Source organism: Pezoporus occidentalis, unplaced genomic scaffold (assembly GCF_034315485.1).
Source record: "Pezoporus occidentalis ecotype Australia unplaced genomic scaffold, CSIRO_AGI_Poc_V1 ctg198, whole genome shotgun sequence".
In the NCBI taxonomy this organism is placed as follows: domain Eukaryota; kingdom Metazoa; phylum Chordata; class Aves; order Psittaciformes; family Psittacidae; genus Pezoporus; species Pezoporus occidentalis.
In genome coordinates, this window is record NW_026913833.1 from 1,121,212 (window position 1) to 1,145,903 (window position 24,692).

General features: G+C 45.1%; 1 protein-coding gene across 3 annotated transcripts in view; it reads left to right on the plus strand.

The window, feature by feature from the left end:
* ROR1 (receptor tyrosine kinase like orphan receptor 1) overlaps positions 1 to 24,692 on the plus strand; it is a 177,188-nt gene that overhangs the window by 126,909 nt on the left and 25,587 nt on the right. For all 3 annotated transcript variants that reach the window (XM_062617571.1, XM_062617574.1, XM_062617573.1), the window contains 2 exons: positions 4,026 to 4,313; positions 6,037 to 6,067. In XM_062617571.1, the coding sequence (XP_062473555.1) occupies positions 4,026 to 4,313; positions 6,037 to 6,067 (319 nt within the window). The remainder of the gene's footprint in view (positions 1 to 4,025; positions 4,314 to 6,036; positions 6,068 to 24,692) is intronic.

Consider the following 24,692-nt stretch of genomic DNA (forward strand, 5'->3'; position numbering starts at 1 on the left):
TAGGCTCATGAAGATGACTTATGATGTGTTGTGTTTGCATTGGCAACGGCTCAAACCCAGAACTATATTTCAGGCTTGGCTTTCCAGATATTATCTCAAGTCATTTAAAAGTTCATTATAGGGCACCCGCTAGTGCTGCTTATAGTAAAGGGGCTGTCAGCATTTTTTCCAGGGTTTATAACTCAGCCATTAGAAGGGAAAAAAACCCCTCTGTGGGCTGAAACTTGGCATTGGGGGTCTGGGCCCAGCAGTAAATTGTTTTTACAAATTAAAAGAAAATCAGTTGGGCTATTATTAAATTAGAGGTGGGCTGCATTTTATTTAGAACCTTTTTCAGGCTTTTCTCCCCTTACTTCTCGAAATGAAAAGGTTTCCAAAGCGTTTTTATAGAGTGCTGCTCTCAAATACGGACCGGCTTTTGTTCTCTTCTTGAAACCCTGAGATTTCACTTCAAATATAATCAGAGTGCGTCTCCCAGCATAGCACTTTTCACCTTCAAAGTGCTTTATGAGCATTATCTCATTAATGTACATAGCAGCCTCCCCATGATGTAAGAGGGATTATTATCCTCACTTTATAGCTGGAGAGATCGAGCCAAAAGGTTTAAGGCTGTTTTTAAATGGACTTAGTTGCTCAAATCCTGTGTGAGCTCTCATTGGCTTTTGGGTGTCTACTTCCCCTTGGCTCTTCTGAAAATCACAACTGAAGTGATTCACCCCAAGAGTACTCCAAGCCAGGATTAAAACTCAGACTTTCCAATGGCCAGTGCCACCAGATCGGTTAATTCTCAGGGGCACAGTAATTACTTTGTGCATAAGAACCATGGTGTTTCTAAGGAATTATTCATTACGTCAAAGGGAGTCAACTCTGGGCACCTGGGGAGCTCCATGGTGGCTGGGAGGCTGTTAAATGCAATATGGTGATGCATGGTGTGCTCTAAGTCTATGGCCGTACAACACGGTGTCTTCATCATGTGTGCCAGCAGCAGGTCCATCCCGTTTCATCAGCCCTGTTCACCTCCTGCTGAGAGCACAAAGGGAGGATTTAACATCATTTTCCTTGGCCTTTGGTCCCAGAAGGAGATGTTAGTGCTGATGGCAATGGGATGACCTGGACGGAAACCTGGATGCAAGCAGGAGGTATCTTAGGTGTTCTTTGCATACTTGTTCTAAAAGGGAGGGGATGGTGGCAGTAGCTTTAGAGATTTGATGGGGTTTGGTAGGTGAGAGTTAGACACGAGTATTAAAAGTGAAATGAAGCTTCTCTTTGGCCCCTCCACAGCAGACAAGACCAGCAATGGATGGCTTCTGTGCATGCCAGGGAAGGAATGCTTGTCATTTTGTATGCCTCAGTAACAGTGCAGGGTGCTTTGGAAGCATTGTGAGACATTCAGCTCATTTTCAACTACAAATGTGTGAGAAACATCCTCTCATGAAGCTTCCAGCTGCTCGAAATCTGCCCTGTTTAAATCTCCTCTCAGGTGATCTGCTTGGTCTGATTGATGATTTGGATACGAAATGTATGGATTTGAGGACTCAGCTAAACTGAATTTAGCAGATGGACTTTGGTTTAGTGTTTCTGTAGTAGTTCATGGAGGAAGGTGGGGAACACGTAGAGGAGTCAGAATCATAGAGTCATCGAATCACAGAATGGTTTGGGTTGGAAGGGACCTTAAAAACCATCTAGTTCCATCCCCTAAGAAACTCCTGATGCCAAGAGGCTGTTTCTGTTTGTACCTTAGGGAAGTGTCGCCATGGCTCTTGCTTTACAGCCAGACTTTTTGCCTGACTTACTGTTGCTACTGATACTTTAAATCCTTCTCCAGGCCTTGGAAACCATCTCTTCTCCTTTATTCACCTCTCTTGTATACCAGAGGACCTTTAAAATACTGTCTTTACTGTGGTGTTTGTCATTAAGACCATCACACGGCTGAGGCCATTCTGTTTTCTGGCTGTGTTATACTGTAGATGTCTGAACCAAGCTTTGAAACGTTATCAGGAATTGAATAAGTGACTGCGGTACAGAAATGTTACATTGGATAATTAAATGTGCTTATCCAGTTCCATGCTATTAGTGTGACTTTATTAAACCCAGATTGTGGAGAGAACCCAAGAGCACGTGTGCTGACTTCGATTGTGCTGCCCAGGGAGGATATTAAGATAGCAACTCAGAAACAGTTCTACTCTTGCCATGGAGCTTCCAGAAAGGATTCCGGAGAGCTGCAAGGCCAGCTTGACACCCCTTGGCCCATCCAGGAGCCATTGGACCCTGTTGTATGTCTTCACCAAGGGCTGGATCTCTGTCCTTTTCACTCCATCCACAGATTTCCTATGTCATGAGGTCCATGGGAGCGTAGATAACAGTTGGATTTTGCCCAGTTTCATACCTGTATGTTAAATGGCCAATTGACCAGTGAAAAATATATGTGTGGGCAATGCTGTTTGTCCTAATGGCTCCTTAGGACCATGCTTAGAACAGAGATGCCTTTTATAAAGCACTGTGCAAGAGCTTGCGTGCTGAACAGATTAAATACAAAGGAAAGAGATATTGATATACACAAAACATAATGGAGTATCTAGTAAAGCCATGATTAAAGTAAATAATGAAGGGAAGTGGATTACTCAGGCAAGTAGTTGGCTAAGCTGGTTTTCTACATGCTGCAGACTTTTTTCATGCTTTTAGGCAGGGTTATTGCTGGGGTTAACAGCAGATGTACCTGAGAATGGTGGAGCATGAGCAGCACAGCACAAGTTTACTTACCAATGGGCTTTCCTTGACCTCCCAGTTGGCTCTGAGAGCACAGGAGGAGAGAACAGTCTCTGGATGTCTCATTCTTTGGCCACCCTGCTGAGACAGGCAGCAGATCCTAATGGGGTTTGGCCACTAATGACCACCTTAGATTTGAACCTGTGACATGGAGATGAAAGTCTGTGTATTCCATTCCTTGTCCCAAATCCATCTCACTCGCTGCCTTTGAAGGATTTAATTAAACGCTGAATACAGTTAACTAGAAATAGTCCTTGCCCTGAATGGTGCAGAATGAAACAGCACTTGACAGGAGAAGGCAATGCTTACAGATGGATTAGAAGAGATTAATTTTGCTAAGTTTTGATTTCACATTCTCTATCTTAACAAAAGAATTCTTTATCTTCTGCTTGCACCTATCATGAGACCTATTTCAGATTGAAGATAAACTTAGCAAGGGACATACTGAGTGAGAATAAAGTCTCTGTCTCCTAGATATGATCCTTATCTCTCATCTATGAGGAATAAGACTAATTGACACTGTACTGTCTACAGTGTCTGTGAATTGATTATAAATGGCTTTGAGATCTTCACTTCTGAATGATTCTTTTCATATATTCCTGTGTTTTATGGGTCCTAACATAAGCAGAGGCAGATCTGCAGAGGCAGAGGCATCAAAATGAGCAGCCAAGATTTCTGATACCTGGTTTTCATATTTATTGGTTAGCAAAAGGGAAGAATAAGAAGGAGAAGCAGTGTTACCTCCTTTTTCTGTGTCGAATGAAGCCAAATAGGATGAGGGTACTGAGGCGCTAGCACAGGGTGCCCAGAGAAGCTGTGGCTGCCCCATCCCTGGCAGTGTTCAAGGCCAGGTTGGACACAGGGGCTTGGAGCAAGCTGCTCTAGTGGAAGGGGTCCCTGCCCGTGGCAGGGGGTTGGAACTGAATGAGCTTTAAGGTCCCTTCCAACACAAACCATCCTGTGATTCTGATATGTTGAAGAAGTAGAGAGAATCCATGGGTGTATGAAGGAAGGAAGCTTTCAAGAGATGCAGCATTGCTATAGTCCGTGGAAATTCCAAAATTTGCTCCTTTTATTACCATACAAAACCGTATGGGACCTGTTGCCTGCCCTGAAGCATCAATTAACAACTGTTATTGCTTTCTGCTAAACCTGATAGCCACTTCCTTTGTTTCCCTTCCAAAGACAAGCAGGAGCTTTCTTTAACATGGCATTTCCTGACTTCTTTATTCACCTTTATTTTGCCCTTTGCTTCACAGACTACTTCTTGACCCTCGATGAACCGATGAACAACATCACCACCACCCTGGGGCAGACGGCAGAGCTGCACTGTAAGGTCTCTGGCAACCCTCCTCCAACGGTGCGTTGGCTGAAGAACGATGCTCCAGTTGTCCAGGAGCCCCGGAGGATCTCCTTCCGTGCCACAAGCTATGGATCTCGCCTGCGGATAAGGAACCTTGACACTACGGATACCGGCTACTTCCAGTGTGTTGCAACCAATGGCAGAAAGACTGTTTCCACAACTGGTGTACTCTTTGTAAAATTTGGTAAGTTTTGTCTTTTTAAGCTGTTCAGACTTATTAAAACAGCTCTGGAGAAAGGTGGGTTTGTCCACTGGAAATGAGCCCATTGGTTCAGTAGCATCAGCTGCTCTGATTCAGCCTGTTTCTGGGAGCATTCTGGCATGGCAATTTATCCTCCCATCTGCTCTTTGCTGAGCTGCAGTGCCTCAGTTGCTTGCTGTAATGGTGGCTTTTACTATGTAAAAGCCTGCTGGAAGCAGGACTGAAAGACAGGGATCACTAAACATCAACGTTCATTCATGTGCTTACATGGGTGCATTCAGACTGGAGGAGAAGTACTTTATGCTCAGGTGACCTCCTTTGTCTCTAGTGAGAAATTTCAACTTGCAGTTTAGACTGGGGGCATATTAATGATATATATATAGATAAATAGATAGATACAGATATAGATAGATATATATAGATATGTGTACACACACCCGTATCAGGTAAAATAAGCACTTTTTCTTCAAAGTCTATGTGGAGATAATTGCCTTCAAAGCTGCTCTTACAACTGAGAAGATTCCAAACAAGAAACATTTTATGTGTCTTCTCCACCTCCACATTCAGAAGGAAGCAATTCACTGAGATATTTGCACAGAGTCCTAGTTAATCTTTTCAGGAACTGGACAAATAACACACAAGGAAGGATGTGTGTGTTGAGTTTCATAGTCTTTTCTCATAAATCTGCCACATTTTCTAAATTATAATAAGAAATCAATCATTAGATGTTCTCATAAGGCAGTTGTCTTTTAGCTAATATCTGAAATTGAAGAGATTTTTGCATGAAAGGGTTATATTTTACAGATGCTTAATATTATACAGATGCTCCTGTGGAAAAGAGTATTTTTATTTTTTTTATGACTGGAGCAGCACTGAATCTCACAATTTGGTTTCTAGAGCAAATACTCATTAGTTCGGACTCACCTGAAATCTGCTGCAGCCGACTCTTGTGTGGTGAACATGCACTGCAGCCCCCCAGCCCTTCCAGCAGTTGCCAAAAGCCAGGCACCAAGGGCAGTAATGACCAGTCACTAAACTGAGACTGACAGAAAGGAGACTGAGCTGAGCTCTTAGGCAGAAGCTCTTCCCTGGGAGGGTGCTGAGGCGCTGGCACAGGGTGCCCAGAGAAGCTGTGGCTGCCCCATCCCTGGCAGTGTTCAAGGCCAGGTTGGACACAGGGGCTTGGAGCAAGCTGCTCTAGTGGAAGGTGTCCCTGCCCGTGGCAGGGGTTGGAGCTGGATGAGCTTTAAGGTCCCTTCCAACCCAAACCAGACTGATTCTGTGGTTAACCTCCTCAGCCAAAGCCCGCTGAGGTCAGAGCAAATTCAATCAGTGCATTTGAATCAGGCTTGGGATTAATTTCCTGATAAATAATGAAGACTGAGAGGGGAAACGATGCTGTTTTCTCCTTACATGCTTTTGTACAAGCCTCCTGTGGCTTGCTGTATCCTTTTCTGTGATGGACCGTTGAAAGCAGGGTGCCTCACCTGTCTATTGTCCTGTCTATGCTGCTTTGCAGGCAGTCACTGCTACAGGATAAGGTCTTGTCTTTGGCACTGACAAACTGTGACTTGTCTGTTAAACAACATAAACCACATCCAACATGACAGACTGTTGCTTTTATCTTTTAAAAGGTTTTCAAAAGCTTCCTGCTTGCTCCCTCACCATAACTCATCACACTGTTTTTCTTCTGTCACTTTTCCAGGTCCCCCGCCAACAGCAAGTCCAGGATCATCGTAAGTTGTTTCATGTCTGTTACGTCGATTCATTAATCTTGCATTTCAGCAGTCAGGAGTTCATTTGTCATTTTGTGTGACGGGAGCACTTTTGCATTCCACTTTAAGTCAGATAGGATGGTAATTTATTATAACTGAATTATCTGTCTCCCAGATACGTTTTCATGTTATCATGTCAACTCCTATTTCTTACCCTACACTTCTTAATTTCCACTATTATTACCTTTAGATCCCCTGGTGCCTTCAGTCTTTGAATTGATTTCAGTGTACCTAATAAGTATCAGTAGGAACTGATCGTCATACATGTCATGGCCCAGGGTGGAAGATATTTATCACTATAAGTAGGTTTTACTACCTAGGGGGCTTCTTACTGATTTGAAGGGGACTCGTGGTTGTAAACTGCATCCGTATCTGTCTGTACTTGTATTAGTAAACTGTCTTAAAGCTGAGTTTTAAGTGTCCTGGAGCTTGGGTTTGGTTCCTCCTGTTGGGTCCATGCTGCTGGGTGTGAGCACTTGCCACGTGCTTGTATTTTGGCAGTGGAGCTTCTGTCTTCGGTAGCTTTTGAGGACGTAGATTTATCTTCCCCTCTCGTTTCAAGATACATGATCAAACTTGCTCACCTTTTGTAGTCTCTGTTTCAAGCGTGATCTTCAACACTTCTGATGTTTGAATTGATTTTGTGATGGTGCATCCAGCTTATTCATGTCTTAAATATATGGAACAATACTAAAAGCTTGTCTCTCCTGGTGAGGGAAGCTTCCCTGTTAGAAGAGAAACACAGTGCCAGGTAACACTTAACATGGAACTATTAATACAGTTAACAAAGACTGCAAAAGCTTGGGGATGTGAATGTTCCTGACTGTCCCTATAGAAGATCAGTCACGAAGTGTTGCAGAGGATATAAGTTAGGGAAGCATCTGCCCACAAAAGGACATGCTAGGATGCCCTCTAATGGAACATCATAAAATGTGTTTGTCTTCCTTTTTGAAGGTACCTGATGTGAAGTGGCTGAGTTTGTTGTGAGAGGGGAGCTCTTTCTGTGGACTTTAGCTCCAGTTTGTGCTTGGGGTGTTCTGGGGAGGAAAGCTTCATGGTGCTGAGGGACATGGGGGCTGCTGTGCTCTTTAGCAGTTTGGACTCTTAATGAGAAGAGGTGTATTTTGTGTCTACTTCCACCTAGTTTGGGGGCTCTATAAGTTGCAAGGTTAAGCAACACATTCTCGGTGATCAGAAACTCACAGGAGAGCAGTGTGAGCACAGGCAGCAGAGAACTGTGCTGGGATTTCCCTGCCAAGGCCACTCAGGATTGCCTCACTTGTTTAAAACAGAATGGATTTGGGAACCTTCTTCCCATTTTTCTTTCTGGCAGGGTTTGGAGGTTTTTGCCCCCCCTGCAAAAGGAAAACCACAGTTAAGTAGCTAAAAGCTTCACCCAGATGTGGAGCAATAACAGCAAATGGTCCCTCTGCTTCAGTGAGTGTTGTGCTGAGCTCTAAGGTGATGTCTACACAGCATCATTCAGACCATGAGGAAGAAACAAACCAGTATCACAAGTGCTACTTTGGATGTATTACACTCTGCCTAAGCTAAGCACCCTTCTGCTAGCTTAACATGGCCCTGTTTTATTCTGAGTGTAAACTCTATATATCCAGGGAATAAATAGTCATGGTTTTCTGTATGCACCGTATCAAACATTAAATTGGCTTTAAAGTAACTTCATCCAAGATTCTCATTTTGTTTTCAGCATTGGTGTACGTGTGTGCAAACACAAAGAATGTGAAAAGGTGGAAAGAAAGTGAGACATCCTCTTCAATAGTTGACTTTATCGTTGTGCCTTATGATTTTACAGCCATAGAAGATATTTGATCACACTTCATTACCCTGGGAGGTTGTGGGCTCTGTCTAGTGAGAGGTCACATTATGTTAAACATTGGAGAGAAACACCAGAGAAACGTGCAGAGCGATCTCTGTTTCACTGAATGGAGAACATTTACATTCCTGTAGAAAACAAGATTTAATCTATGAAATAAGAGAATCAGGAAGGGGCTTATGACAAAGAAATTATCAACTTGGAACTCATACTAATGAGAGTAAAACAAAGGTCAGTGTATGTCATCTTAAATCTGCGTTACATAGGTGTCACAAAAAAGCATTTGAAGGACTGCAGGCTAAAAACAGCAGTAGTGCATTTAGCCCAGAGAGGTTGTGGCTGCCCCATCCCTGGCAGTGCTCAAGGCCAGGATGGACACAGGGGCTTGGAGCAAGCTGCTCTAGTGGAAGGTGTCCCTGCCCATGGCAGGGGGGTGGAACTGGATGATCTTAAAGTCCTTTCCAACCTTAACTATTCTATGATTATATGATTCTATGACACTCACCATACATCATTATAGGGACATAGCATAGTACTTTACAGTGTTTAAATGAAGGCTAAAAGTGGAAGAAGCACTTTGAAGGATGTTGTGTAGATGAAAACTCACACTTGGATAATGTTTTTGCCTTACCAGCATGAGTTTCTTCCCAATGATAAGGCAATGAACAATCTCAGTGGCAAGCAGCAGCCTTGTGCAGTGGGCGTGCTTTTCCCATGTTGTCTGTATCAATCGACCATGAGTGGAAGGTTCTGTTCATTTCAGGCTTGTATTTGAGGATCATGTGTTTAAAAAACTCCATATGCTCAGCACTTTCTTGTTGCATAATTTATAGGTGCCGAGTTCTGCCCTGATGTGATGGCAGGAAAATAGATGGGCCGACTATAGCTGAAAGAGTAAAAAGGTTAACTGGATGACTTCTGTAAAAGCAGATAGGCAATGCTGGATAACATAAGAACTCATGTGTGCGTTACATCCTTATTCTCTCTGCTTTCTTTAAGCAGTGCTAGAATTAGCTAGAGCCAAAAATCTGATTTGCCAATCAGTGTGAAGCGAAGAAAAGAAACTCCAGCAGAAACACACCACCACAGTCCACAAGGAAAGCAAGAACCCAAAGGTATTGCTGCAGTGTCAAACACGGGCTGACCTGAACGTCCTTCCTTTCACTCTCCTGTGTTTGGCAAAGGTCAGCTTTAAAGTCCTTATCTGCCAGGCCCTGGAGTTACATTCCATTACGGTGCTCTGGTGCTCTGCCTCCCTGACAGAGCTTGAAGAAGCTTCTTTGGTTTCAAAGAACCCCCAAGCCACACTCCTGCTTTATAAATAAATCATTGTTTTATCTGTTGGGTTGCCGGAGGGTGCTTCAGATACAGCCCCAGCTACAAGCAGCTCAGTGAGCTGTGGGGAGAGTGAGAATGCCTGTGTCCTGCACTCCGGATGTGTGCCCAGGAGCTGGGCAGCCGTGCCGGCTCCGGCTCTCGGGAATAGTTTCCATGAAGTGGATGGTGTCAAGGGCACCTCCACAGCAGCAGGAGTCTGGAGGGGGCTCTTGTGGCAGATAAGTCAGGTCTTGCTTGCTCTTGGTGTAAGAGGCCACCATCAGCTAATGTGGCCCCCTTTTTTTTTTCCATGGAATTTATGAATGCAAGCTCAAATGGATCGAATAACTTGAGGAAGATCAAAGGGAGCATTTTGCAGTTAACTCGTGTCCGTGTATACTTGTGCAGTGCATGTTTGTCTGTGTGTCCATATATTTGTCCCTGCCCGTGGCAGGGGGGTTGGAACTTGGTGATCTTAAGGTCCTTTCCATCCCTAACTATTCTATGATTCTGTATTATACACATATATATGCACCACTGTACCCATTGCTTCTGAAAATTCCCTGAAAAACCGTAACTTTAACGTTGTTTTTGAAGATCCCATGCTTCACATAACTTTGAAACTCAGTCTTTATCCATCATCTGTGGCAAGGTCTGGTCCTTTAAGGGTGTAGAAACGTGTATCTTAACCTCAGGTCTCTGTGGTTGCTACAGGGGCTGAGGTCAGAGCACAGCGAGAATTTAATATAACAGAGATATTTTGGCCTGGGAAATGGTTGTGCCCAATCTTTTCCATTGTTATTGTCCTTTTTTTTCCCATTCTGTGTGATTTCTTGTACTTGGAGCAGTGGCCCTGTGCTTGGCCTGCGAGTGACTGAAAAGGGACTGTAGTGATCGACAAGGGGAAATGGGTTCAAACTTAAACAGGAGAGATTTAGATTGGATATAAGGAAGCTCTTCCCTTTGAGGGTGCTGAGGCGCTGGCACAGGGTGCCCAGAGAAGCTGTGGCTGCCCCATCCCTGGCAGTGTTCAAGGCCAGGTTGGACACAGGGGCTTGGAGCAAGCTGCTCTAGTGGAAGGTGTCCCTGCCCGTGGCAGGGGTTGGAACTGGGTGAGCTTTAAGGTCCCTTCCAACCCAAACCATTCTAGGATTCTAGGAAATGAGAGGAGGGGGAGCATGCTTGCTCTCATTTGAAAACTGCCACAAGAGCTATAGTGGTAAAGAAAACAACAGTGCCATTTCACATGGTGCAGTGGAAGCATCAGAACAGCCAGGCACTTCTTGGAAGTATTCTGTATGTTCACAGGACATGGTGGTTTGGATTTTAAAGGAGAAAAATGAATAGCTCATCAGTATTACTGCTCCTGGATGTGCAGGGGTTACTGTGCACCAGAGACAATGGCATGGATGTAAGTCAGGCTGGATGAGTATACCACAGACTGGCACCTCCTGAGTGGGGTGTATACAGTCCTTGTGTCAGTATTGCTCTTGAGCTGTCCTTTTATTCTTAACAGAGCCTTTTCTGTATATATTACCTAAATATGACATTGTTTTGTTCTTTGTTTAACCACTGGGAATGAGGAGAGGAGAGAAAAAGAAGAAGAGAGGGGAGGGCTGTGCTTTAAGGGGCATTTGATTTATAAGATCAAATGGGGTTTGCAAGGCTATTATGAAACCACAAACCCCACCGGAATCTCCCATCCTCTTTTTCAGTGATTAAGAGTTTTTTGGTTTTTTTTAGTTAAACACATCTGGTTTTTTTAGTAAAACAGATCTTTTATACAGTGCCTCTGTGTGGCTGGATGTCAGCGTGGTTCCTTCAATGAGGAAATGCACAACCACTGGCCACCATCCAGGTGAGACTTGGCCAGCTGTGTGTTCGATTGTGGATTTCAAAGAGTAACAGGGAAACTTTCCCCTTTTTGGCCGTAGAAGCTGAATTTTACAGAAGAAAAAGCACTGATAAAGAGGCAGGAGCAGATTCCCTGGAGAACCACTACAGCAGCATCCTCAGACCCACCACAGCTCCTGCACCCAGGCTGGGTACCACGCTTTGCCCCCAGCATCTTGATAGAGGAGGTGTATTGACTTCTGGTCCTGTAACATGTTTTGTGGCTGGCACAGAAACTCCATCCCTGTTGCTCAGTGATGGAGGAAATTCTGAATGAGGACTGCATGCGAGTCCCATGAGTTTTGGTGCAGGATCTTTTATAGCCCCTCTGCATGCTGGTGCAACAGCTTGTCCATACAGCACGTAGGATCTGAGACACAAAGTCTCAAAGTGGGACATTCTGTGTGGAGGCCAATATAAATACATTTGTGCAAAAACCTCATGCAGTATGAAGTCTGAGTGGCTGATGCTGACAGAAACCATGTTACATTCTGTTGCATTACTTCATTCGAGTGAAAAGAATACTCCCTTAGTTTTGCCAGGCTCCGAGAGGCAGATTATCTGCTGTGAGCATGCCAGCCTTGGAATTGAAATGTTTTCAGGGAGAGCTGGGCTTGTCCTCTTCACTGGGTCTTTGATCTGCTGCACACTCAATCTGTTCTGCCACTGTCTCACCTTGTCCTTTGTGCTGATTGTTCTGCTGTGGTTTTCCTTGTGACGTTCCTGGAGCATCGCCGACAATAAGGTGACTGATGACTGTGTATGGTTGAGGAGGGAACATGCTCTTGGACTTCCCTGAGCAAGCAAAACCAAATGAAAACCTCTGGGTAAAGGTAGTACAGAAATTAAAATGCCATATTTGTGCCCTCTATTGAATGAATTGGCTACAGAGAGTTTTCTAATGTGTTTTATCTACTCAAGGTACTTACGTAGCTAAATATACACATTATCTGAGAACCCCCAGCATCCTTTGCCTCTTTACCTCCTCTTATCTCCCTGGCTACGTATGGGAAACTGAGCCCAGAGTAAGATTAAAGGTGGGTTTCTGTTGCCTTAACTGCAGCTGTTTGTGTTACTTCAGATGCAGTTGAAGTCACACTCGTCTGGGTTTGACAACCTGGGGTGGTTTGCCCAAGCTATGCATGTGCAGCCTGTAATGAAATAGAATTGAGCTCTGTCTCTGGAGGCCACAATAATCCAGTGACCAAAACCTGTGCCACTGGATTATTGTTCTTTGTTGTGGCTGTGAATCATCCTCTGGTTTTCAGGTGAGTAATGCAGCAAAAATCCAAGTTCTTTGCCACAGAGTGGGTGAAGTCGTATTTTGTGCCAAGTCTACAGGAGCTAAACTGGCCTGTTTGGAGAAGGATCAACCTTAGAAGGTGCTTTTCCCTTTTGAAAGGGTATCAGGTAAATGTTTTCATGAAGTTTAGCTCAAGTGTTCCACTCTTACCTGCCTGTAGTGCAAACAGAACCCCCTTCTGCCCTCATGGGGCACAAAGGAAAGGTATGACACAATGTGGAGACATAGTTGTAGTCCTGAAAACAAAGCAATTGCACTGATGTCAACATCTTTTTAAGTGGGGAGGGAGAAGAAGGGAGTAAAGTACATTGTGATTTGAACCTGGGGAGCCAGAGTTCCCTAATGCATTTTTGTAGTACAAGGGGAAAGACAAACCCAGCTCTTAAGAACCGGGTTTGTTTTCGTTCTGCTCAGGGTCACCCTTAGCAACTACATATGCACATAAATGTCTGGTGTAGAAATGGCCTTTGTGGAATGCTGCAGTCGGTATCTGGAGAGTATTTGGACTTTTATTTCTATGAGGTTTTAATACAACTCGGTTGCATGTTCAGGTGGGTTGTCCATGTATTACAACCCATGGTGGAAGTGAAGATGAAAATACAAAATTCCTTTTACTTGCTTAGGAAGTGCTTTCAGGATTTTGGAAATACAGGATCAGCTCTTGTGCTTTTTTATATTTAGATGTTTTTTCATAGAATCATACAATCATGGAATGGATGGGGTTGAAAAGAAGCTTAAAGCTCCTCCAGCTCCAACCCCTGCCACGGGCAGGGACACCTTCCACTAGAGCAGCTTGCTCCAAGCCCCTGTGTCCAACCTGGCCTTGAACACTGCCAGGGATGGGGCAGCCACAGCTTCTCTGGGCACCCTGTGCCAGCGCCTCAGCACCCTCACAAGGCTCCTAAGAGCTCATCTCAGTCTCCCCTCTGGCAGCTTAAAGCCATTCCCCTTGGCCTGTCCCTACAGGCCCTTGTCCCAAGCCCCTCTCCAGCTTTCCTGCAGCCCCTTCAGGCACTGGAGCTGCTCTCAGGTCTCCCCTTCAGGAGCCTTCTCTTCTCCAGGCTGCCCCAGCCCAGCTCTCTCAGCCTGGCTCCAGAGCAGAGCTGCTCCAGCCCTCGCAGCATCTCCATGGCCTCCTCTGGCCTGCTTTTAGGATGTTAGTTTAACCTTGCTGTATTAATTGCAATGAACTTGTTTGACCATGTTTGATAGATGCTGAGGGCAGCACTGGAACGTGAATTTACGCTGTCGTTACAAACTAGGCTCAGATAGTCTTAATGTCACTTTTTTAGCACTGTGGATCTAGGAACATTTCAAATCCCACACAGGAACCCTGTGGAGGGGCTGATACATGAAGTACAGACAGAACATAGATTTTCCTTTCTCTAATTATCAGAGTTTATAGAAACACTTCAAGAAGCCCTGTGATTTCATGATTTGACCCTGAATTGCAGTCTCTGTGTGTGTCTTTTCCTGATTGATTTTAAAGGGACCGAAGTGAGGATAATTGTGACGTTTCCTCTGTTTGGCAACGGAAAGGAAGAAGTACAATCAGGGAAGGCTGAGAAGTTGCATTACTTACACCGCTCATCCCCTGCAGCCTGCGGGATGTTGTGGTTATGGAGATGCTCTTTAACTGTTGTGCGCAGTTGGCAGTCTGCATCTGATTAATAATAAACTGAGTCTTGAGAGTTAAACCAAATAGCCAGACCTGCCAAGTATTGTTCCTATTAATGCTATATATACTTAATGTCACACAGAGGCCTTTTTCCCACTGAACTCCCTGGCAGGAGCTGTCTGGGTAGGAGTTCAGTCCACCCCAGGACGCTGCTGTGAAGCTCCACATTAAGAATGGTTGGGAAAAAAAGTGTTGGATTGGATTAAAATATTGAGCCTTCAGTATTTGGTTTTATTCCATGTAGAAATGAAGCTGAGAACATCAGGGTTTTAGTCTCAGAAAATAAGTAGCCCCTAGCCCAGCATAGATAACCAGAGAGAAGGAAGATGCTGGCTCTGCTTTAAGAGCAAAGGTATGACCTGGTTTTCCCATATTTCATGTGGTTCTGCCAGATAACAGCTATTTGGAAACCAATTCCAAAATTCCTTCTGGAGCTGGTCAAGGATTGCAGCAGCAACTTCATCCAAACCACTGTGTTCCTGTGCAACATTCCAGTTTTCAGAAGATGGTGTTTTCTCTCCGAGATAATTTTCATCAGGAAAAAAAGCTCATTTTGCTTTAATCCTAAGGGCATTTTAAATGGCTTAAAGGATGTCTTTGAGCCTGAAGGCTGGGACAATATTGCAGTAACAATTAATTTCCCCTTCCTGCTCTGTGTCAGGTTCCAGTAGTGGCCCAACAGAGCCTGTCTGTGTGCTGCTTGCTTTTGGAAAGCACTTGCCCTGAATGTGTGTCTTGTCCTCAGATGGGGCAAATAAAAAGTCATATTTTAGAGTGTCTCTGATTGCCATAGGGTTAGACCTGGTTTGGGTTATGCTCAGACAAGAGGGTATCTTGAAACTTCCATCAGAGGTTATTGGTCTCTTGTTTTATTTGCATGTATTTACCTCCTCCAATGGCTCTTCATTGAAGAGCTGCTAAAATAAAGATGGGTGCTGTTGTTTTGGGGAGGAGGGGTGTATTTTATGATGCAGCCCAAGTGCCAGAGTCTCCTCCCTCCCAGTCCCAGGCTTTTGGAGCTTTCTGTTCTTCTTTCTATTGTTCCAGTATCTAAAGGGTGGCTACAGAGAAAACGGAGACTTCCCTTTTACAAGGAGTTACATGGGAAAGATGAAGGGTGGTGGGCACAAGTTACTGCTGAGGAAATTCTGACTGGACACAAAGGAAAGTCTTTCCCAGTGAGAACAATCAGCCAATGGAATAATCTCCTCAAGGAAGCAGTCGGTTCCCCAACACTGGGCACTTGTAGGATTCAGCTGCACAGGGTGCTGGGGCATCTAGTGTAGGCCATGCTTTGCCTAGGAAGGTTGGACCAGATGAGGTCTCTTCCAGCCTGGGGTTCTGCGGTTCTGTGATCCTGTTTTGGGGGTATGCTCGTCTTTCTTTAGAAAAGGAAACACCTAAAAAGCTCAAAGACTGGGAAGCAGCCTCCTTGTTTTCCCTGTGGTAGCATTACAGTCAACATAAGACTTTGGTCTTGCAGAATACATTGCTTGAGTTCCTCTTCTCTTGCTGTTGCTCCATTAGCACTATTGCTTGGTGTGTACAGGTGTTACTTGTGGGGAGGTGGGTGGAAAAGTCTTTTGATGTGAGTGGAAAGGTCTTTAATGTAGGAGGAAAGAAGGGAAAGAGTTGTACAACCTGTGTCGTGTACTTGTGGTATAAAATGATTTCTAGCTGTCATGGAATGAGTTGAATGTCACTGAGTCAGAAAACTGAACTTGTGAATCAGTTATCTCAATGTGATTTTCTGAAAGGGGAAACTGAACTTCTGTCACATGGAGCAGGCTTGTTTAAACGCATTGTATGGTCTTGTTGGACTTCAAACCCTGCACATTTTGGTGGCCAAATCTTGTTGCAGCACTTCCCTGGGCTTTTGGCCATTGGCACAGCACTGGGAGCTGGGCAACTGGAAAGGGGGGAATAAAGAAAGAGCCAAACATTTCAGGAACCAGTTGATGTCTGAGGTCATCTCCAAGATACAGCGAGATTCCCCATTGCCATAAGGCCTTTAATTACAAGGGAAATCTGTTTAAAGGCCTATAATGTTTCCGTGGTTGCACTAAAATACCTTTACTAACCAGGTTAGTAAAAGCTCAGTGGGCAAATCTCAATCTCCTTCTTATTTTGTTCTTTGCCTTTCATGCCCAGCTGTTGCTGATCTTCCTTACACAAATCCTCTTGTGCTATTTGCAGTTTGTGCTGATGGGGAACCGAGGAGGGATCTGTCAGAGGTCCATCAGATGGCAATGGTATGTGGAGGCTCCGCTCCGGGCACAGCTTCAAGCAGGTTTTTGTTCTAGCTGTTAGCTGCCAGCCTCACTGCCAGCGGGCTGGGAAATGGATTAAGATGAAACGTTTGGAACATTAGAGTAGTGAAAGCTCCGGTTGCTTGTGGTAGGAATTATTCAAGAGAACAAAAAATGGTAATAATAATAATTACAGTTCTCCAAACAAAGCATGGGGACTTGGAGGGGGAGAGGCAGCTCCTGTGGCCTCTCTGCAATGCATTTGTTTCCTCTTCCAGGCTCTCTTTCACCCACATAAAAAGTCAGCTCTGTCCATATGTAACCCCCTTCTTCCTGCCCCTCCTTCCAGAGGGCTGTTTGTGCTTCTCCTCGCCTTTCACATGGACTCAGCGCTGAGCCTTGGCTTTTCACCCTAAAGAGATGTCCCAGGGCTGGGAATTCGGAGCTGTGTGTTGGTCCACATCTTTTCCCCAAAATCACTGTTCAGACAGGAGCTGGGCAGCTGCAAAACTCTCTTCTTTAGTCACCCCCCATGCATTTTTAGATATTCTGATTTCATGGATGGTGAAGGTGTTTCTCCTTCCACCATGAATAATGTTTTACGCTTCCCTTGGGCTGGCCTGGCCTGCCTGCTGGGAGCAAGCTCCTCTGCTCCCAGGGGAGGATGAGTACAGGCATGCTCCAGGTGCCCCCATGCTCGCATGGGTCTCCCTGGTGTAGACTAGAGGATGGTCATGGAGATGCTGCGAGGGCTGGAGCAGCTCTGCTCTGGAGCCAGGCTGAGAGAGCTGGGCTGGGGCAGCCTGGAGAAGAGAAGGCTCCTGAAGGGGAGACCTGAGAGCAGCTCCAGTGCCTGAAGGGGCTGCAGGAAAGCTGCAGAGGGGCTTGGGACAAGGGCCTGTAGGGACAGGCCAAGGGGAATGGCTTTAACCTGCCAGAGGGGAGACTGAGATGAGCTCTTAGGCAGAAGCTCTTCCCTGTGAGGGTGCTGAGGCGCTGGCACAGGGTGCCCAGAGAAGCTGTGGCTGCCCCATCCCTGGCAGTGTTCAAGGCCAGGTTGGACACAGGGGCTTGGAGCAAGCTGCTCTAGTGGAAGGTGTCCCTGCCCGTGGCAGGGGTTGGAGCTGGATGAGCTTTATGGTCCCTTCAACACAAACGAGGCTGGGATTCTGTGACCACCTGTAAATCAGCAATTTAGAAGGGCCACCCAGTGCCATTGGCAAGTACGTAACCATCCAAAATGAGGGCTGTGAGCCAGAGCCCTTTGACGAAGGGGCTGTGAAAGCCCATGAGAAGCTGGAGGGAACACTTCTCTCCCTGAGCTAACAGCACAGCTCCTTGTTGCAAGGACATGTCAGTCACGTCAATCTCAAATTCAGACTTGACTCTGGACTTCCTCAGCCTGTAGCAGAACCGCAGGTTTCAGCCTTGGGGCGAGTGTTTGTTCAGCCTAATAAAAACATGGAAAATGGGAATCAATCTGCATTGACCCAAGGTGCTTTCAGTGCTGAAGTGGGGTGTAAAACCTTCCAAGGAGTTTTCCTATAAAAATAACAGTGTTGGGCAGCCCGCCCGCGTGTAGTTACCTACTCAATGGCAATTTGTGTTACTCCATCACAAAATCATTGAGTGCAAGGAAGAAGATTAGAAGGTGTTACATTATTTATCCTGATAATTAAAACCACACATGACACACTAGCTTTGGCAGTTCAAAGCCATAACCCTGGGCGACTTCAAATACTGTAAAAGGAGTTAAGCATCGGTTTCAGAATGTGTCAAGTTTACTGATCTTGTTAACAAGAAAATACGTGTGGTTACCTTGGTGGGGAAGGAAAGCAGTTATCATCTGACCTGTTACTAGCTGGATGCTATTATTGGTGCCTGAGCCAACAAAGATCGGTGTTAAGCAAAAAATGAATCACAAATGTTCCCCTGCCGTAGTTTTCCAGGCGCATTTCTTGTGTCAGTAAGTTTAAATTAAATAAATAGGTTTTCTCACAGTCCTGATTTTGCTCCAGATGAATGGGCACATGCTTTTGCTGCAGATCCGCCCAGCAATTAGCACCAAGAGCACTTAGCAAGCAGATCCCCTTTCAAGGTTCACAGCTAGTTTGGAGATTTGGAGGGTTTGGAGGTGGGAAGAGACCATCTCATTCCTCCATCTACGCAGGCTGTAGTACTTCTCTCAAGTGTGTAATGTTCTGAATCCAGTGGGTTTGAGTTAACTAGGGCACATCCTCGGAAAGCAGAAAAAGAAGTGTCATGTTGAGCTGATCCATCTTTAACTTGTGAACATGCTCATGCTGCGTCAAGTCAAATGCTGTGCTTTCTGTCATAAAATCATAGGATGGTTTGGGTTAGAAGGGACCTTAAAGCTCACTCAGTTCCAACCCCTGCCACGGGCAGGGACCCCTTCCACTAGAGCAGCTTGCTCCAAGCCCCTGTGTCCAGCCTGGCCTTGAACACTGCCAGGGATGGGGCAGCCACAGCTTCTCTGGGCACCCTGTGCCAGCACCTCAGCACCCTCACAGGGAAGAGCTTCTGCCTAAGAGCTCATCTCAGTCTCCCCTCTGTCACTTTAAAACTGTCCCCCCTTGTCGTATCACTGCATGTCCTTGTAAAAATGCCTTTATAAGACTCTAACTATACAAACGTTGTTATCTTTACAACCCAGCTCTTGACTTCGCCAAAGCAGGTCTGAGAGGTCTCTTTTCCATAAGCTCCTGGGAATTGCCACCAGCTCTGTTACCGCCTCAAATCCTCTGTTGTTTGGGCTTCATTTCAGCCACCCCACTGTTTTGTCTTCAGTGATGGAGACATGGAGTCACTTGGGTCTGGCCAGGACATGTGTGAGTATCAGCTGTGCAAGGGCTGCCAGTCAGTTAAGTCAACAGTTGTAAAGAGATCGTGGAGACATTGTCTTTTCTAGTTCTTGGATCCAAGCTGTCTTGACCTGCCTGTGTTTAAGAAGGTCTTGTTTTAGTAGGTGCTCTCTAACGTCTTCTTTAGTTACTTTTGGAATAGAAACTATTTTGCTTAGTTTATATGATCAATAATTAAATGCATTTACTCTGCACTATTGTTGACAGTGCCACCGTTTCCGTTTTTCACAAAACAAATATGAATCATAGCAGAATCTCTTAGTCCTGGACTTTAAAGCAGAGTAAAAGCAGCTCCTGTACTGTTTGCAGTAGTTTCAGGAACCTTCTTGTCTGATTTTTGCTTCTCATGGCAATGTTTTAGCATTTGATTAATGTTTGGTGCTGTCATTTTTCCTCCTCAATGGATGCAAATTAGCCCAGACACAAGGAGCAGGTGAGGATTTGGCTTTCCGTGAGTGCACTGTCTTCTGCATGTTTGAAAGGAGCAAAAGATAACGAGGGAAAACGTTATCCCAGCAATGCTAAATGCAAAGGAATGATCTGGAGAATGTCTGCTTTGTGTTGGGAGCTGCGACTGTTTCAGGGTCTGATCTCAGCTGTATGGGGATAAACGCAGAGGAACTCCATGGCTTTCTGTGGAGCGGCTCCGTATTTCTCCTCAGTCAGGATGACACAGGAATGTTACTCCATGCTTGGAAAGAAGGCGTTTTTGTGACACAAAATAGGCAGTCGTGGCCTTGCCAAAATAAAGTTTCTTGGCTGGCTAAAAGGAGCAATGGTGGATAAATACCAGCGCTCCCTTTGAGTTTCAGCTCTCACGCACTATGTGTAAATGGCTTTGCTACGTGGATGGTATGTGCACATGCCTTTTAAAGTGATGTTTGCCTTAATCCTCCTTTATTTTTTCATGCAGTTGTACAGTACATGTTTTATATTACAAGACCACGATAAGAGTTAATATTGATATGAACCAGCACTTTACCTACTCAAAGATAAAACCCAGCCTTTAGGTTTGATAAAGTCCAACTGCAGAAGTATGCCAGGACAGACTTGACTAAAACAAGGTTCTAGAAACAGTTCTGTTATCTGAAATATCTTAAAGCATGTTTTTCTAGTGAGGGAATGCATTAATATAATACATAACTTTTATATAACCTCATCGATACCAATTAATTTTGGTGTCACCATGCCATGTGGAGGCAGGTAGGAAGCCTGGCAGATGTGGCTTCACTTTCTAGCTGAGGAACAGTAGAGCTGGATGTTACAAGACCCCATTCAATTGAATTACTACTGTCAATTGCTGACACATTGTAAAAATAAAACTAAATGAACCGATTGGGATAGTTTAATTTGTTGGGAAATGCCAGTAAATGTCATATCCTGCAAACTTAGACAAGTCCAGAAAAATACATACAAGGGGTGATGGGTTCAATCTTAAGCAAGGGGGGTTTAGATTGGATGTAAGGCAGAAGCTCTTCCCTGTGAGGATGCTGAGGCGCTGGCACAGGGTGCCCAGAGAAGCTGTGGCTGCCCCATCCCTGGCAGTGTTCAAGGCCAGGTTGGACACAGGGGCTTGGAGCAAGCTGCTCTAGTGGAAGGTGTCCCTGCCCGTGGCAGGGGCTGGGGCTGGGTGAGCTTTAAGGTCCCTTCCAACCCAAACCATTCCATCATTTTATACATTTTCCTTCTTCCACCACTTGAATCAAAACCCCATGGTGCTCGTTATGGGGGAAGTGTTTTATTTTCCACTTTGAATTCCAATTATTAGCTGTGAATGAGCTGCAGAGTGGCATTATCTTGTATCTTGTATGGTTTCTGCAACACCTTACTGCAATGCAAACAAACTGGGCTTTTCTTTCAGTTGCTCAGACAAAGGCTTTATGCTTGTAGTATTTGGGACTGGTTGGCCTTGCAAAATTAGGTGTTTCTATCTTTATTTACTACAACAAACAAAACCAAAAGAGGTCTGAATATACTTAATGCTTCTTTTAATGCTGCTGCCAGAAACCATGCAGGAAGGCAGTGTATTCACTGGTTTGGAATAGCAAAGAGGAAAAGGCAGTGACTGCCTTTCTTTTGTAGCAGCTAAAGCTTTAGGAGGGATTTGGCCCATTTCTGAGCAGAAAGCTGCAGTTTTTACTGAGTTCTCTCTTCAAATGAGGGCTTTCAGAATTTAGGGCTAAGCATCCTTTTCGGGGCTAACCAAAGACAGTTCCTGGAGCGTGATTGCTTCCCTCTGCTCTGTGCAGCCTACGTGGGGAGGTGAAATGCTTTTAAAGAAAACCAACAAGTTCCCTGTGCCTTATCCAGTTACCTTTGGAGAACGGATGGACAGATCTTGATTTTCACTGGGGCATATTTTGCACTCGTGTTTGTTGTCTTAAGAATGAGTTTCTTATCTGGAAAGCAATCTTTTTCATAAGACATTCTAGGTTTAATATAACTCGTGATACCTCTAAACCAGACTGGCTATTCCTGGCTGAGGAGCCTCTATTTATGTGTGCCTGTCAGGAGCAGAATTTATGATAGAGCTCCAAGTTATGTGAACTTTAAATGTTTTCACAGTTGTTAAACCTGACCAACTATTTCAGTGAGACAAACTGCTTAAAATGGGCTTAGGCTTACCAGCTACCCCCAGCTGAAGTATGCGTTTTATGCTCATAAACACAGCAACCTCCAGACTGCTTGTCAGTGGAGAAGAACGTTGTGTCCCTACCTTGACATCATTCCTAGGAAAGCCATTGAGAAAAACATGTTTTCTGATAGATTTCCTTAAAGGAGTGTGGAATTCCAGATCGTTTTTTCCCATGTAGCTGCTTTCTCACTGTCGGTACTTTGTAGTGCCTGGTCTCTTCCCTATCCCATCAAAGGAACCACAGAGCTGTGTTTCAGCTTCTTCAACGGAAGGGCTTCTGCCTAAGAGCTCATCTCAGTCTCCCCTCTGGCAGCTTAAAGCCATTCATTCCCCTTGGCCTGTCCCTACAGGCCCTTGTCCCAAGCCCCTCTCCAGCTTTCCTGCAGCCCCTTCAGGCACTGGAGCTGCTCTCAGGTCTCCCCTTCAGGAGCCTTCTCTTCTCCAGGCTGCCCCAGCCCAGCTCTCTCAGCCTGGCTCCAGAGCAGAGCTGCTCCAGCCCTCGCAGCATCTCCATGGCCTCCTCTGCACTCACTCCAACAGCTCCACGTCCCTCTTGTGCTGCTGCCCCAGAGCTGGATCAGGGCTGCAGGGGGGGTCTCCCCAGAGCACAGCAGAGGGGCAGGATCCCCTCCCTGAGCTGCTGCTCACGTTTCTTATTGATACCTGAATTAGTACTGCAGCATCTGACAGCGGTGTGCAGTGCTGGGCAGGTACAGGGTACATGTTGGGGTGCTGAAGAGCGTACCCGTGCCCCTTGGTTCAGACATTCCTCATGCACACCGTGTGCTCCAGCATCGCTCTGGGTAAAGCTCAGCAGCTTCGGCAGGATCTGTGCAAACATGTGTTAAATAAAAGCGCAATAACACAGCTAATTTTTGCAGTGAGTTTGAGTTTATGGTGGATACTGCTATTTTTGCAGCACTTGTGGACTGCAGTAGTTATTCATGGGTGCAAATTTTTGGTCAAATAATAGTTTAAACTAGCTAACATTATATGTATTATTTTTAATTAGCTTGTGCTGAGGCATGTGTTTCACTTTTAATGCAAGTGTCACATTGGTGAAGTCTGGTTTGCATCACGCTGAAGGTTAAAATATGAGGTCACCAGAAGAAAGACCTGGTTGAGTCACAGAAGACAAATTAAATGTTAGGAGGAAGGAGAGGGGAGGGAGGAGCAGAACTAAAGCTGTGACTTCAGAAAGTAAGGTGAAGCAGGAAAGAGTTGGTGAGAGATAAAAGGGGCTGCAGACGTTCTGAAGCTCTCTTTGTGCTGTCCAACATTGACTCTTGATGCTTGCAAGTGTTGGTGTCAGTTAGAGATAGTTAAAGCTGTGGTTGCAGTGTCTGGAGGCCCAGGAAGGAGTGAGTTGTTGCTCTCTGTAAGTCATCTCTCCTGGGCAAAGAACAAGCTGGAATAGTTCTAACAGGGGTTAAACAAGGTTTTTAACACATGTTGCTGGAGAACAGGAGGTTTGAATGTCCTTCCATAGGAGAGAAGGGAAAAAAATGCACAGGATGGAAAGATAGCTTGAAAATGAAGATCATTTCCCATATTGTTTAAATATTCTACATGCTAATACCATATAAAATTGTCTTCAGAGGAAATGTGTTCTTTTTTGATGCTCTCATTTATGAATGTGTGTTATTTCCTGTGTATTCCAGAAGTGTTGGCTATGCTGTTGCAAAGCTGTGGATCATAGAGCAGCCGGCAAAGCCTCTTTTGCTGCACACTTGAGCAGTTTCAGTGGTCAGCAGTGAGTAAGCGGTTGTGAGAGCCAGGAATCATTAGCAATGCTAACAGGGAAACTTATAATGTGAATTTCTCCTAGAAAGAGCCCAGGATGTCTGACAAAAGAGATTTAATGTAAGGCAAACAGAAAGGTGTTACTTAAAACCGTGTTGTTATTGCACCCTCTTCCAGTCCAGGGGTTCAAAGTGCCCTTGTCCTTGCTGTTTGCTCAAACCAGCACTCCTAGGAGGACCCAGCTCCTTCTGCATTAAAACCTGGTTATGCCACGCTTCTGGTGTAAAGAGACCTTCTCGTGTGGGATCACTTGCATGAGCACTCGCTCTGAGGCCCCGTTGTGCCTGTAAAGAGGCATTGAAATATGTGGGAGTAAAGCCCTTAATGTCTGGATCAGGCCATTTGAAAGGTGACTTAACGTGGACTCTGTTTCACTTGTAAAGTTTCTTTGGTATCACAGGGGTGGACTTTTCTGTGTCTTATGAGGGGAGGGAAAGTTGCGGAGGAGATGCACAGTGGAATCTGCAACTTATTTAATTGCTTGATGAAATCTAAACAACCTAATAATGAATAAATGCCTTAATATCAGGGATTTTTATCTGATTAGAGACCTAATGCGTGATGCGACCTCTTTGCAGTCCTATGTATGTCCTGGCAGACCCCAAGAGGCAGAACATTGTGTTGTTCTCCCCTGTACGGCAATGCCATAGGTGGAGATCAGTCCCTAGGGAATATCAGCTTCATAGGTCACTTCAATTCTTCTCCTGCCTACAAAAGCATTGAGGTGTTTGGTTAAGGAGCTCCATCGAGCCTGGTGGTTTGGTATCACTTGCACAAATAGAGCTGCACCAAGCTGTGATGGTTGGGCGTGGGTGGCTGATGGAGATGGAGCAGTTAGGCTGTAGCACCCTTTGATGCTGCTTGTAAAATGTGTGTTCAAAAAGGCCATAGTTATTAGGGATTTGGACAAGAAACTGTAGAATGGGGCCAAGAGAAAGCCCTGTGTCCAGCTTCCCGGTGCAGTGCCTGAGGGCTGCTCTCAGTGTAGGAGG